This window comes from Rana temporaria, chromosome 11 (genome assembly GCF_905171775.1).
Source record: "Rana temporaria chromosome 11, aRanTem1.1, whole genome shotgun sequence".
NCBI classification, from domain to species: Eukaryota; Metazoa; Chordata; class Amphibia; order Anura; family Ranidae; genus Rana; species Rana temporaria.
The window spans coordinates 51,705,094-51,720,666 of record NC_053499.1 but is presented as its reverse complement, the minus strand read 5'-3'; the positions used below and the strand labels follow the sequence as shown (position 1 = coordinate 51,720,666).

Genomic DNA, 15,573 nt, shown 5'->3' with positions numbered 1-15,573 from the left:
AGAGATACTCACCTCATCCCCAAGCTTCTCACCCGGCCGCTGACATCTTTGTGTGGCTGTCTTCTAGGTCTCGATCGCTGCCCGCTGTCATTGGCCGGGGGGGGGGGGGAGGGGTGACGTCATTCCCTTGCATGTGCAGGAATTCAGTCAGGTTCAGCATTGCCAAATTTGAATTGTTTATTTATAGTATGCTGTTGACTTGAAATATGAATTTTGTTGGATAATTATATTTCCTGTTTATTTATTTTCAGTGGTTACAACACCTCTGACCACAACATCTCCATACTCTTCAACAAGTAGGTTATTTACCTAAACAGCATGTTTAGTATATGATAACAGCAGCCAAATAAAATTTGTATTACTTTTTTTTATAATTTTTATAAATCTTGCAGAGATTACCCCTCACAAATCTGAGCATGATGCACCAAGCATGTAACAAAAACGTATATAATCCATTTATTTTGACATATATTTTTCATAAACAAACATGCCAAAATGGTCGATACATCCAAAGAGATAGGCCCTCAAAGTTATGTGCCGATCTCTCCCTGTAAAAGGATAGTTGGGTCCACAAGCTTCTGCTTCCAAAGCCTCCCTAAAAGGAAGCATTCCATTGTGATAGGCCTCAAATATACAGTATTTCTTAACTTACTTATTGCTGCAAACATACTTCATGTGCACACTTTTGTGAAGCTCTAACATTCTGAAAATATTTTTTGTTCTCCCTGTGTTTTTTTTTTTTACAGCTTGCATCGTTGAAAAAGTATGCGAATGGAGTCAGTGGTTTGATGTCAGCAAGCCAGGAGATGACTCGGACAGTGGCGAATATGAAACCTATGATGAAATAAAAAAACATTACAAACTCTGCCGGGTGCCTGAGCAAATTCAGTGCAGGGCAGTTAATGCCCCTGATGTCTCCTTGGAGGATTTGAAGCAGAATGTTCACTGCAATGTATCTAATGGTCTTATCTGCAAGAATAGTGAGCAAAAGCCAGATGACAACCTTTGGCAGAAGTGCTACAACTTTGAAATCCGAGTGGAGTGCTGTGACCATGAATGTGTCAAAACCACGGCTCCAACTACTACAAAGCCTACTACCACAACTCCAGCTACAACTATTACTACAGCAACTTCAACCATCACAACTCCTGCTACACCTGAAGCTACAACTCCAGTCACCACCCCTCATACTGTTACAACTCCTACTACCACAACTTCAGCCATCACAACTCCTGCTACAACTAAACCTCCAGTCACCACCCCTCATACTGATACAACTCCTATTACCGCAACTTCCACAGCTACAACAACTACTTCTGCCTCAACTCATAGCTCTGCAATTCCTGATACCACACCTACCGCTACCACAATTTCTACTACCATCTCTTCGACTGCCACAACTCAAATAAACACAACTCCTTCTCCTACAACTTCTCCCATTATAAGTCATACCACAACACCAGTCACCGCAGGTTCTGTCACTACACATTCTATAAGCACATCTCCACACACCTCGGTTTCTATTACTTCTTCATCTCCTATCATCACTTCTACTGCTACCACAACTCTCACATCTTCAACTCCAACTACATCCTCTCCTACAACAGAAACTCCAAAGACTACAACTCCAACAATGGCAGTCAGCACATCTTCCACTAAAACTACTACATTTATTTCTTCTACACCTCATACATCCACTCCTCCAATTGTTACATCTCCAGCGGCCTCAACTGAAACAAAAACTACAGGTAAGAGAATGTTGGGTTTCAGAAAATATCACCCATAGATTATCTACATTTATATACTGTATAGTATTGGGTATAAGAACTGGATGTGGGACCTCAAAGGCACATACATCAGAAAATTTAATGCAGACATAAACCTTTTAGTATCATGTTTTACTCCACCTATTCTCTGATTTAGGAATGAAAAAAGCCTTGCTAGAATATTTAGTTTACTTAGCTCCGGGCTCACTCCAGGTTCTACTGCCAGGCCTGAGCAGTGGTGTTGGGCAAGATCTGTGTTTAGGGAGTAGTACTGATTTGCTGCTTAGGCCGAGATCTCTTAGGCCCTGTACACACGATTGGAATTTCCGACTGAAAAAGTCAGACAGACTTTTTCCATCGAAAATTCAGACCCCGTGTATGCCCCATCTGAGAAATTCCATCGGAAATTCAGATGAATTCCATCGGGAACATGTTCTCTTTTCCTCTGATGGGATTCCGTCAGAATTCCAATGTGAGTTTGGTTGGGCTAAAGCCCGATCTTGTGTGCAGGGCATAAGAGTCACTGGTAGCACACGGATCCTCTTAATGGTAGCAGGACCCAGAGAGAAAACATAAAAGGAACCCGTAGTTGGGAAAAGCTAAGTATTCCACGGGGTAGAGATCAGGAAAGCTTGATTAGGAACATATCGGAATAACCTTTAAAATTAAGAACTTCACTGATATTTAAGGCAGTCAAACAATAATCTTAATGAAAATACTTTTGCATGGAAATTTTGGTTACATATAAACATCTTCTTTACATTGCACAGCAGAAGTTACCAGCACACAAGAAACATCAACATCAGGAAAGATAACTACTATAGAAAAATCAACTACAAGTAAGTATTGTGCAACAACCTAGTGAGACCTAATCATTTTTTAAGTGCATTGAATGGATTATGCTTCTCAGAATGTAACAGAAGGTACGGAAGTTCAGCAAAAATTAAGCTAAGTACGCTGATTTACATATAATGAATGAGAAAAAAACATTACATGCAAATGAAAAAAAAAATAAAAATGAAATGTTGAAATATGTTATAATAATTATGTGTTTTGTGTCAAAGGATCATGAAAATATTAGAAGTTGCCAACTCCTTGCACTATTATATTTGGCCATTTCCCAATGCTGATTATAAGATCCAATCCAAGTTGAAAATGTGTTTTTGGGAATGCTGTGGTTGAAAAGGGATATAATTTAGTAAACAAGAAAGTTAGTTGACATGTTATTACCAAGACACAAAGAAGGTTTCAGCATTGTATCACCTTGTGTTCAAAATGACCCTCAACCAAAAAAATGTGTAAGGTAGTTTTAGGTGTTTGCAAAAATAATCATTAAAAGCAAGTGATGTATTATGTAATATCAAATCGTATATTTTTCTTCTGTAATACCTATGGGCAAAGCTGGGTTTCCAGATTTGGAAGCAGGTTAGATGGCTGGTTGGAGCTGTGCAGATTTCAGTATTTTATCAGATAAGCTCCAGAGCTAGAACTAAATTGCTTGAACAGAGCTGAAATTAGAATTTGGCCCCGTACACACGACCAGTTTCCTTGGCAGAATTCAGCTTCCGACCGAGTTTCTGGCTGAATTCTGCCGAGGAAACTGGTCGTGTGTACACTTTCGGCCGAGGAAGCCGACGAGGAGCTCGACGAGGAAATAGAGAACATGTTCTCTATTTCCTCGTTGTTCTATGGGAGCTCTCGTCCCGCCGAGCTCCTCGGCGGCTTCAGGGCTGAACTGGCCGAGGACCTCGATGTGTTTGGCACGTCGAGTTCCTCGGCCGTGTGTACGAGGCCTAAGACCACTTGCTATGGGGGCACTTGGCAGAGGGGAGAAGCCAGGAGCGCCAGTAAGGGACCCGAGAAAAGGGGGATTGGGGCTTCTCTGTGCAAAACCATTGCACTGAGCAGGTACGTATAACATTTTTGCTATTTTAAAGGGGGGAAACAAGACTTTACTATCACTTTAAGTCTTTTTTATACTTTTTAGTATCGTATGTACAGTACAAAAGAAGGGTTGCAGATTTTCCCTTCAGCCCCGGGTAACTTCCAGTCTGGATAATGTTCACCATCACACAGCTGCATTCCTCAGTGGTCTGGCTGTCAAGAGCACACCGCTTCTAATCTAGAATGTTGTCATCATGACCACAGTGATGTGCCAGCTGGGCATTACAAGAACTGATCTGTATGCTAATACACCCTTCCCCCATACCTACTCTCCTTGAGTGCTCCCTGGACCTTGATGCTGTATGAAAGATAGTGGAATTTTGCACTCTTATCACCTAATCAGCCACTGACATGTCCTGCCCACATGCCCCCTACAGCCTTCCCATGATATTTGCCCAACTCCAGATGAGAGGCAGTAATTTGAGAAAGCAAAGTATTATAGTAGGTTGAGATAAGGAAAGTTTGATTAAAATACCCAAATAACTTTTAAAGTAAAAGGATATACTGAAAATAAAAAAAAAATAAAATAAAAAAATATACCAATACTTAATTAATCAAAATTGCATTTGCATGCAATATATGGTTACAAACAAACATTTAATTAACTTTACATTGCAGAAGTTACCAGCACACCAGAAACATCAACTACAGGAAAGACAACTACTATAGAAGAATCAACTACAAGTAAGTGTTTTCCAAAGCTATCAAAACTGCATGCCCTGGTTAATTTAACTTGAAGCTTTTGTTACACTATGGGGGTCATTTACTAAAGGCAAATCCACTTTGCACTACAAGTGCAAACTACAAGTGCAAAGTGCACTTGAAATTACACTGAAATTGCACTTGGAAGTGCAGTTGCTGTAGATCTGAGGGGGACATGCAAGTCAAATAAAAAAACAGCATTTTTTTTGTAGATTTGCCTTTCATAAATAACCCCCTATGAACATATTTTGTCATTATTACCATTTTCACATCACTCGTTCATCTGGTAAATTATTTTTACCAATCCCACTCTTTTTGTTCAGGTTGATGATGGGTTTTAACTTAAGTGCATTTGCATGGATTAAGCTTCTCGGCAGTAGCCTGCCGCTGAGCCAAAAGACTGTTGACATGACAAAAATTAGGCTAAGCAAATAAATTTACATATAATGAAAGTACCACTAATGGAACAGAAATATTATGTGTTACAGAATTGGGGCTTGTACATGGTTTTAGTCAATGGGCTGTAACAATATTAAAAATCACCAACCAGTTGCATGTTTATCTTTTCCTAATGCTTGTAATTTGATCCAATCCACGCTGGAAGGGCAATTTTGGGAATGGTGTAGTTGGGAAAAAATGATAATTCAGTAAACAAGAAAGCATTTTAACATTTTAATGCAAAGCCATAAAGATTTTAACTATGTATCAGCTTGTGTTCAAAACAACCTCCATTTTAAGGTCTTGCTCACATGTCAGCCAGGGGGTGGTTTTACGTAAATAAATAACAGCTGATAATTGTAAGCACCCTGTCAGTGTAAAATTGATTTTCTCAACCCCCTGCTACATGTACAGCAGACGTACTGGCCAGATTACCAGATTAAAGGAAAGGAAGCCTAAATATGAAAATTAATGCAACCACCATATCTAAGAACTGTTTATCTCCATATAATAAATGTATGCTTTTGGATTTAAGACCGCTTTAGGCTTTCCATATGTAACCGTAATGCCCACGTACACACGATCAGAATTTCCGATGGAAAAAGTAAGATGGACTTTTTCCATTAGATTTTCCAATCGTGTGTAGCCCCATCAGAGTTTTTTCATCGGAAATTCCGATTAATTCCATCGGAGTTTAGATATAGAACATATTTTTTTCCAATGGAATTCCGTCGGAATTCCGATGTGATTTGGCCGGGCAAAAGCCAGATCGAGTGTACGGAGCATAGGAGTTCCACTATCTATGCAGATGGACAGATCTGCAGGGCCTGTTGTTTTATTCCAGCAGCCAGCTCTGTTGGCTGACAGAATATGGATCAATCAGATGGATTCATCCAACAATTTTCCACCAGGCTCCTTCAATTTTTCAATCAAAGGATGAGGGAGGGGGGGAACTGACAAGGCCAACCATGACTCAAAACTAGAATTCATTATGATAGTTTTGTGATTATTGTTTTTGGGGTCTTGGGAATAGACTGTGAAAGCTGCATTTGACTGTGAAGACTGGCCACTCATACTTTGGTAAGAGACTGCTTTGGGATACAGTGAATCTTTACATTTGAAGGGCTACGTTTTAATGGTGCGTGAATCTTTTGATTTCATTTTGGACAGTGCCTTTTCTGTATGATTCACAGAACTTAAGCTGAAATCCAGGCTAGATGGATAAATACACAGATGAAATAAATATAGTTGGGAGCTGATTTGCCTGCTTAAGGATTTGCGTTTCTGTGTGTCTTTGATATCTGCCTGCAGTTCGGCTGTAATATAGACCTTCCAGTAAATTTGGCTGTATCATTCACATCAACAGTATCTTTTTCAAACTGCTGTACTCTTTTTAGTTCAAGTCTGTCCATGAGCTTAAGGCAAGTGACTTTTCCTAGGCTGTGATAATGTCACCATCTACTGCAAAGAGGAGAATGCATTTCCTCAGTCTCCTATACCCAGTGATCAAATTGTGACATTGTAACTTTTTAACAAGCACAGCAAATAATTGCACAGACACCAGGATGTATATGACTGTCCTCCTTGAGTCAGCACCTCAGTCAAGGAAGTGGATACTGACCCTGAATAATGCCTGGAAGAAAAATGATGATATCCTTCTGGAAAAAACAGATGGTGGAACTGCCAGGTGGTGTACTGTAATCTCAGTAACATATAGAAAATGCATTACATACCATGTATGCATGTAAGACTACAACATAATGGTGGGTCATCTTTAATGAAAGTTGCAGAAATGTGTATCTTTCATGATACGGTTGCCTGCTTAAAGTGGACAAATAATAACGTAATGCTATGTCAACAGTCTTACTGAGACCAACGCTCCTTCCATAATGGTCATATGATTAAAAAATTGGTCACATGGGGTTTGGTTGAAGAAAAGATCAGTGCTTAATTTGTACTGTACTGTAGAAAATATCATGTGGCCAAATGCCAAGGCAATGGTGGATTTTTTTTAATATATATATATATATATATATATATATATATATATATATATATATATATATATATATATATATATATTATCAAAATACGTTTCCAGCAGCTAAAGTATAGGGCTAGTGTTTGAAATGCATTGCAGCTATGTCTGCTTTTTTTTTACAGCTTCATCTGCATGAATTTCATAAATTATTCCTTTACAAGGGCATTTGATTGTATGTGAAATGCATTTCTTACCCTTTCCAATGAAGCAGTTCCAAGCAACATAGAAGCCGTTTAAAAGCATCAACTGCAGCATCTACTTATGCATCTCAGAAGCAATACATTGCTACTCAGAAGCAAGCCATTTTCCACAAAACAACAAAATTAAGAGAGAACATTTAAATTTAGCTTCAAAGCAATTTTGCAGCAAATAAAAAAAATTCTGTAGCAGCTCTTTACCCAGACATGTGGCTTCTGGAACCATGTCCTGCTGAAGGGGAGAGTGTCTTCCAGCTCCATAACAAACACAGAGCCATTGCTGGAGCAGTTCTGAAGCTGAAGATGGCAGATATAGATATTAATCATCCACAGTACCTGTAATCTTCTGGGAGAAATCAAGGTGGATTTTCCACTGCAATAATACATTTTGTTTCATTACATAAAACACATATTTATTTTCCTTTTTTTCTCTTTCTATGGGACTTGGCTGTGCACTGTTCATGGTCACCGTGGTTTAATGTGAATTATTTTTTATTTGAATCTGACGGGGTGAAAAGAAAGATTGCAGGTATCAGGAAACATGGACTATGGGAGAATTTAGAAGACATTTTCGGCAGGGCAAAATCCCATCCAATTGCCCAACTTGTTAATGTAAAGCAGAAAGTGACATGCAATGTCTCCCATGAGCTCATCTCTATCAACTATGAGATTCAAGTGTACTGCTGTGAAGTGCATGTTTCATGTTGAAATACAGCTACTCCAGACACTTTAAAAACTACAACAATAAAACCTACATTCCATGAGTTACTACTAGTAAAACCCATGGCTACAACCAGGAAGATCTAAAGGTGATACTCAAAAAATGTGAATATCATGCAAAAGTTTATTTATTTCACTAATACAACTTAAAAGGTGAAACTAATATATGAAATAGACTAATTACATGCAAATAAAGTTATTTCAAGCTGTGATTTGTCATAATTGTGATAATTATGGCTTACAGCTCAAATCCACAATCCACACTCTCATAAAATTTGAATATTGTAAAAAGGTGCAATATTCTAGGCTCAAAGTTTCCCACTCTAATCAGCCAATTAAGCCATAACACCTGCAAAGGGTTCCTGAGCCTTTAAATGGTCTCTTAGTCTGGTTCCGTAGGAATCACAATCATGGGAAAGACTGCTGACCTGACAGTTGTGCAGAAAACCATCATTGACACCCTCCATAAGGAGAGAAAGTCCCAAAGTGCTGTATTAAAGCACATTAATAGAAAGTTATGTGGAAGGGAAAAGGGTGGAAGAAAAAGGTGCACAATCAGCAGTGATGACCGCAGCCTGGAGAGGATTTTCAGGAAAAGGCCATTCAAAAGTGTTGGGGACTTTCACAAGGAGTGGACTGAGGCTGGAGTCAGTGCATCAAGAGCCCTCACACACAGACGGATCCTGAACATGGGCTTCAAATGTCGTATTCCTCTTGTCAAGCCACTCCTGAACAACAAACACGTCAGAAGCGTCTTACCTGGGCTAAAGAAAAACAGACCTGGTCTGTTGCTCAGTGGTCCAAAGTCCCCTTTTTTGATGACAGCAAATTTTTCATCTCATTTGGAAACCAATGACCCAGAGTATGGAGGAAGAATGGAGAGGCACACACTGCAAGATGCTGGAATGCAGTGTGAAGTTTCCACAGTCTGTTGATTTGGGGAGCCATGTAATCTGCTGGTGTTGTTCCACTGTGCTTCATTAAGTCCAGGGTCAACACAGCCGTCTACCAGGAGATTTTGGAGCACTTCATGCTTCCTTCCGCAGACGAGCTCTATGGGGATGTTGACTTCATTTTCCAGCAGGACTTGACACCTCCTCCACACTGCCAAAAGCACCAAATCCTGGTTTAATGACCGTGGGATTACTGTGCTTGATTGTCCAGCAAATTTGCCTGACCTGAACCCCATAGAGAATCCAAGAGAAAGATGAGAGACATGAGACTGAACAATGCAAAAGACTCTTAAACAGACATGAATGCTTGCATTCTGTGAGCATGCATGTGTATATTTATAGCATAAAACTCAGTTGGCTAAAAACTCAAATCACAGTGTTTTGTTTTGTGATCCCTCAGCCATTGGTTGTTGCTGAGTAGTGTAGATACCCACAATGCTCAGTACACAGTCCTATTTTAAACTGAATATGGAATCAATCATTTCACGCCACTGTCTAACCTTTGGATAGAATGTTTTCTCTAAGATAGACACATTTAAGAAGTTTTAGATCACAATTTACCTGTGGTCTACACAAATATGTGAATCAAACACGATTTAGCATAATACGGAATTTACATTGGGTACCACTTCTACATTTGAGTTTGTAAATCAAATAAATGGATATCAGAAAAAGACTCCAAGGATGCTTTTGTCCATAAACAATAATAATAATAATAATAATAATAAAAAAAACAGTTATTAAAATGCCATATTAAAAGTGGCATTGTAATGGTTTATAAACAATGGAATGAATTAAAAACTGCATTAGAGTACCCAAACTCTAGCTTGCATAGATAAAAAATGTAAACTAACGCTTGGTTGGTTTCTGTAAACTTCCATCTTTACTCCTGGTTTTCATTTATTTTTATCAATACAACTTATTTCCAAAACAGGAAATTATTAAACCTAAGTTAAACCAAAGGCACTGATATCTGTGCACTATTCTTTTGATTTTGGTGAATCACACTATAGACAAGTGTAGTGCTGTAGTACATTGGCAAGCTTGAAGAGGACAAAAGGTCACTTCTTTCAGGCTGGCAGGAGCTCATTGGGGACTAAGTTGTCCCCGATCATGGGTTTTTGGCAGCCAAATTGTGGAGGCCAGCATTTCCTTTTGGGCACTGAAATCTCACAAGATTTGGGTGGCCATCATTAAAACAGAAGTGCTTAAAAAAAGCACTTACTTTCCCCTTACAGTGCATCTCTTTCTGTCAGGTTCCTGGATTTTCTTCTCATCTCCAACGAGGTATCCTCCAGAGATTTTTGAGAACGCAGAGCAACATATTGATACCACCTCTAAAGGAAGTGTTCCTCCTGCTTTCAGCGGTCTGTAATCTTACAATATATTGCTTGCCTGAAAAAGTGCCTCACTGAAAGCCATTATTACTCTACCTGAGCAAGCTGTGTAAACTATTATTCATATATTATTCATATTGTGACACTTCTGTAATCTGTCATATTCCAGTTGTATTTCAGTTTCAATATCATAAACCAACATTTAAGCCTTAACCTCCCTGGCGGTAACCCCGAGCGTGACTCGGGGTTGGTTTTTCTTGCTGCGATCGGTATCCCCGAGTAGACATGCAGAGCCTGCAGCGTGCGCTGGCTTACCTTGTCCTGGATCCAGCGATGTCACTACGCTGTGTGAGCGAGCGGGACCTCGCTCGATTCACACAGCGTCCTCCTGTGCCGCCGATCTCCGTTCCCTGCGACGTTACGACGCACGGGAGCGGAGATCGGCGCCAAATTCAAAAAAGTAAACAAACACATTACATACAGTATACTGTAATCTTATAGATTACAGTACTGTATGTAAAAAAAACACACCCCCCTTGTCCCTAGTGGTCTGCCCAGTGCCCTGCATGTCATTTTATACAATAAAAACCTTTTTTTCTGCCTGAAAACAGTAGATTGTCCATAGCAACCAAAAGTGTCTTTTTATGTCAAAAATGGTTTTAGATCAGCTAGAAAACAGCGATAATAAATTATAATCACTTGCAGAATTGTGCGATAGCGATTTGTGGGGAAATTCGTCATAAAAAAAAAAAATAATGACAGCAACAATTCTGCAACTGAGAACATTTCAGTGATTTTGAGTTGATTACATTATTGAATAATTTTTATTTTAATTATATTATTACTTTCTATAATTATTTATAATCATTTATTATATTATAATTTAAAATTTTGTTTTTAAAAAAATGTCATACCCGGGATGCCTATTAGATTCTTGTTTGGTCAGATTTAAGTGAGTTATTCCTAAAAATCACAGGCCTACAGTATAAAACACCAAATTTCCTTGCAAATAATTGTACCGCTTTCAGCATGTTTTTTCAGACAGAATCATACCGCCAGGGAGGTTAAGGTGGTACAATTCTTGGGTACACTTGGTCAGCCCCATCTACGTCTTGGCATAGTTGGCGGCATATGGAAAACCCATCCTCAATGGCAGGTCCGGCCTAAGGTGTAACAATGGTATTTTTGGGCGTGGCTGTAGCACTGATACCCAATTATAATGGCTTAAATATTTCCCTGGCAGCTTGAGTAGAGAGGCTGGAAAGTGTGGCTCATCTGTTACAGGTACCAATAACACAATTGACTTACCTGGTGATTATGTCCCTAAAACATATAGCTAGGAGAGCTGTGCTCAGCTTACTAGATTCTAAACAAACCACTCTGATAAAATCATAGTCTGATTAGAGAGCATGTATGTTTAGGTCACCCCATAGCTGCACTAACCGCAAATTTTAATTCTGTACCCCAGTTTGTAGTGGCCATTCATTAATTATGGCAAATACTGTGCTACTATTGACACCCCGTATCTAGTTAGTCAAGAGCAGTTTATCTCAGGAATTAAAGATGGTTTCTTAAAAAGAGCTTTGAAAGATCGCGTGAGAGCCACTACTATGGTATAGCTTTTTCAAGAAGCAGATTAGCAAAAAAAGGAGAAGGGGTTAGTTGCAACTATCAATGGAAAAGTAAGACCATTGGTGAAGTAGGAAGCAGCTGTCCCCTCTCCACTTCAGAGAGTGCAGTTAGAGATTTAAATGAGTCAATAATTTCCATCCAGCAGAAAGTATCTGCCGACCAATGACAACTGGGTGGGCTCTGTCAGATGTCTACTACCACCAAAGACACCCTGACACAGACCAAAAGTTTTAGCAATATGGGCAACAAGGGTATATTGTCAGGCATTGTAGAAGAGGAAAGGACAGGCCTCACCTCTTTTTTTTAGGGCGGGAGTCAACCTGCAGAAACTGCTAACTCTAGAATGCTCTTGGTATCCATGGTTTGAAATGGCCATTAAGCAAGCTGCTTGGTTGATAATGGGTCTGAAGTGACCATCATTGACTATACTTTCTAGCAGTAGCAGTTTGGTCAAGCCTCGACATTAGACGTATCTTCGCTCACTTTAAAGGCCACTAACAATCTTCCCATTTCCCTTCAAGGGGTGACCTGTATGTTCATTTGAGAGTTTGATCAGACAGTAGATTGCATTGAGATAGTTTTGACCTCTCTGGGGCATGAACTATGATCACACTGCAAGAACTGGCTTTGGAGCAACTCTTGAGGGAAGCTACAGTACATTCAGCAACACCTCCAAGAGCCTAGAGAAAATTGACCCAGCTCCAGAATCTGGTCAATGCTTATCATAGCCATCAGATGCAGAATACACAGAGAAGGTGGGGTTGGTATGGTTGCCACCTTGTCGTAGGCTGAAGATATTACCTCGAAGATTCAGAAATAACAGCTTTTGCCACTTGGTAAGGTTGTACAAATTCAGGCACATGTCTTTTGGGTTAACCAACACACCCAGCATTTTTTAGAACCTTGTGGAACAGTGCTTTGAGGACCTTAACGTTGATACTATATTGATCTATTTGGAGGATATCACCTTGTCTAAAGCTCTGTACACACAATCGGATATCTGATGGAATCTAATCCGATGGATTTTTTCATCGGATATCCGATGAAGCTGACTTTCATCAGTCTTGCCTACACACCATCCGATCGTGTCCAACTCAGTGACGTAAAACACAACGACGTGCTAAGAAAAATGAAGTTCAATGCTTCCGAGCATGCGTCGACTTGATTCTGAGCATGCATGGATTTTTGACCGATGGATTTTCCCACAGACTATCGTATCCATCAGACGAACCGATTGTGTGTACAGGGCTTAAGACTTTTAAAGGTTATGTCAAACATCTTAATCAGATTTTCACATGATAAGTCCAATATGGACTCAAGCTCAAGCCCACCAAACATCATCTGATGCAAAGCCAGATACAGTATCTGGGTAGTGAAAGCTGGAGGAGTATCTCCAGATACCACCAAAATCCAGGCGGTATGAGATTGGTTGTTCCAAAAAATAGTAATTGAACTTAATTCTTTCTGGGGTTGATCAGGTACTACTCACACTTCATCCTCAGTTTTGCACAGTTGCTGGTTCACTCACACACTTATTGTGTAGATACCCAACTCACTTGAAGGGCAAAACATTACCTTTAGTTCTGGCTAGCTGTCAATCAGCTCAAACGGAAGTCTGTGAGTCTCTAAAAAGAACAACTAACCACTTCTGGCATAAGATGACAAGAGTAAACCCTTCCATGTGTAGACTAATGTCAGTTCTCAGTGACTTGGGACTGTACTAGTTCGAAAGCAAGATAGGGGTGAATGAGTCATTGCCTATGCCAGTTGAAGCTTACGACCAATCAAATGCAATCTCCATAACTACAGATCTTTCAAGCTTGAACTAAAGGCTCTGGTATCAATTATGACCTAAAAGTTTGCGTGGTATTTGTTGGGTGGCTGGGTAAACATTTACATCAACAAAAATTCAGTAGCATACCTAGAGATTACCAAACTTGGTGCCCTGAAACAACACTGGGTACCTTGTCTAGCTTGGTTCAAATACACGATTTGCTACAAGATAGGACTTTTACACAGTAATGTTGATGCAAGGTGACATGGAGCAAATTTTAGTGGAGTATGAGGTTGTTTCCTCCCACTTAGGGAATATGGAAACACCGGCAGTTTCAGCTGTCCACAACAGACAACATCAAATTGTACCTGAAATATTCACTACAGCAGAATGGGCTGAATTGCAAAAGCAGGATCCCGACTTCTCTTGGACTTGGAGGTTCCTCCCTACCCTCTCATTATTACAATGGCTGAACCGAACTGTTAACAATGGTTATCCAGATATCCTCTAGGTATTGTAATGCGTTGGGGTTTGTGGACAACTTTTGGAAATTCGCCATTGTGGTGCCCATCAAAATAAAACTACTGTCACTTGCAGTCAAACTCTTTTGGGCACATTTAGTACAGCCATATGACTGTCCAAAACAGATTCAGTCAGATCAGGGCCCTAATTTTGAGTCATAGGTTTTTTCTGATGCTGATTCAGTGGTACTCACAAAATTGCATGCCTCACTTTAAGAACAGTTAAAGCGGGGGTTCACCCTATCGACGGGAAAAAAACATTTTTTTTTTCTTTTACCTTAAAATCAGGCATTGTAGCGCGAGCTACAGTATGCCTGTCCCGTTTTTTTTAGCCCCATACTCACCTTGTAGTCGTCCATCGAAGATACCGGGGAATGGGCGTGCCTATGGAGACGGAGGATGATTGACGGCCGGCTCTGGCGCGTCACGCTTCTCCGGAAATAGCCGAAATAGGCTTGGTCTTCACGACGTGTGCGCATAGCCTGTGCGCAGGCGCCGTGAAGAGCCGAGACCTACTCCGGCTGTCTTCGGAGAGAGTGACGTGCCAGGGCCGGCCGTCAATCATCCTCCCTCTCCATAGGCACGCCCATTCCCCGCGGGAGCCGAAATCTACGATGGACGACTACAAGGTGAGTACGGGGTTAAAAAAATCGGGACAGGCATACTGTAGCTCGCGCTACAATGCCTGTCTCGATGGTAAAATGTGTCGGGGGGGGGTGAACTACCGCTTTAAGCATGGTAATGCATTAATCAGACTCTGCTAGGTAATTAAGCATGGTAATGCATTAATCAGACTCTGCTAGGTAAAATTCATACCCTGAAGGAAAAAAATAGTGTCTCTTGGCCCAAGCATGTAGGGAAAGGGATTTGGACCTACAGCCAAACAGAGTTCACCAGGCCATGGAATGTACGCCCTTCTTTTTAATGTTCTGGTGATGTAGCCGTTTCCTGTGGACCTGCTTTTAGACATTCTTGAGCCCCTGTCTGAATGTTGGTTCAAGAACATTGGCACCATCTTACTAAAGTGGTTGGCACTGGAACATCAAAATTCAGCAGATGAATGTGTATTTGATCTATTACCACTACTGCCTGGGGATAGGGTCCTTGTTCATATAACCAATTAAAATTGAGGCAGTAAATTGGAGACCAAATGGGAGTCTCATCCATACAGCATTGAAAACCATCTCTTTTTTGGATTGTCGTGTGTGCGATTTTGTATTGGAGGGACAAGAAGGAATTTGTTTACATCGGAATTTGCTGAATCCTTGTGTCTACACTGTGAACTCCCTTCCATTGCCCTCCATGACCCTCATGAGTACAGTGGGACACTTGCCTCCAATTCTGGAAGTCCCAGTGAAGTGGTGCCTTCCAACAATAGAGGCTCAACTTTTTGGATGAAGGGATCCTGTGATAAACAGCCTCCACCTGCTTCAGGAGCCTCTGATCCTTCTGTCCAGTATGGCCTGTCCTTGAGTTGTGACCCATCTTCCTGGGAAAGCTACTAGAGCACCTCTGCCTGCTAAATATTCTGACTATGTATTGTAAAAC

At 40.4% G+C, this 15,573-nt stretch overlaps 1 protein-coding gene across 1 annotated transcript in view; it reads left to right on the top strand.

Moving 5' to 3' along the window:
• Nucleotides 1-760: 760 nt before the first annotated feature.
• The window catches only part of LOC120916764 (mucin-2-like), a 63,328-nt gene continuing 48,515 nt past the window's right edge, over nucleotides 761-15,573 (top strand). Inside the window, exons 1-3 of the mRNA XM_040327699.1 lie at nucleotides 761-1,748; nucleotides 2,537-2,605; nucleotides 4,329-4,394. Of these exons, the coding sequence (XP_040183633.1) occupies nucleotides 1,634-1,748; nucleotides 2,537-2,605; nucleotides 4,329-4,394 (250 nt within the window). The 5' untranslated portion in view covers nucleotides 761-1,633. The remainder of the gene's footprint in view (nucleotides 1,749-2,536; nucleotides 2,606-4,328; nucleotides 4,395-15,573) is intronic.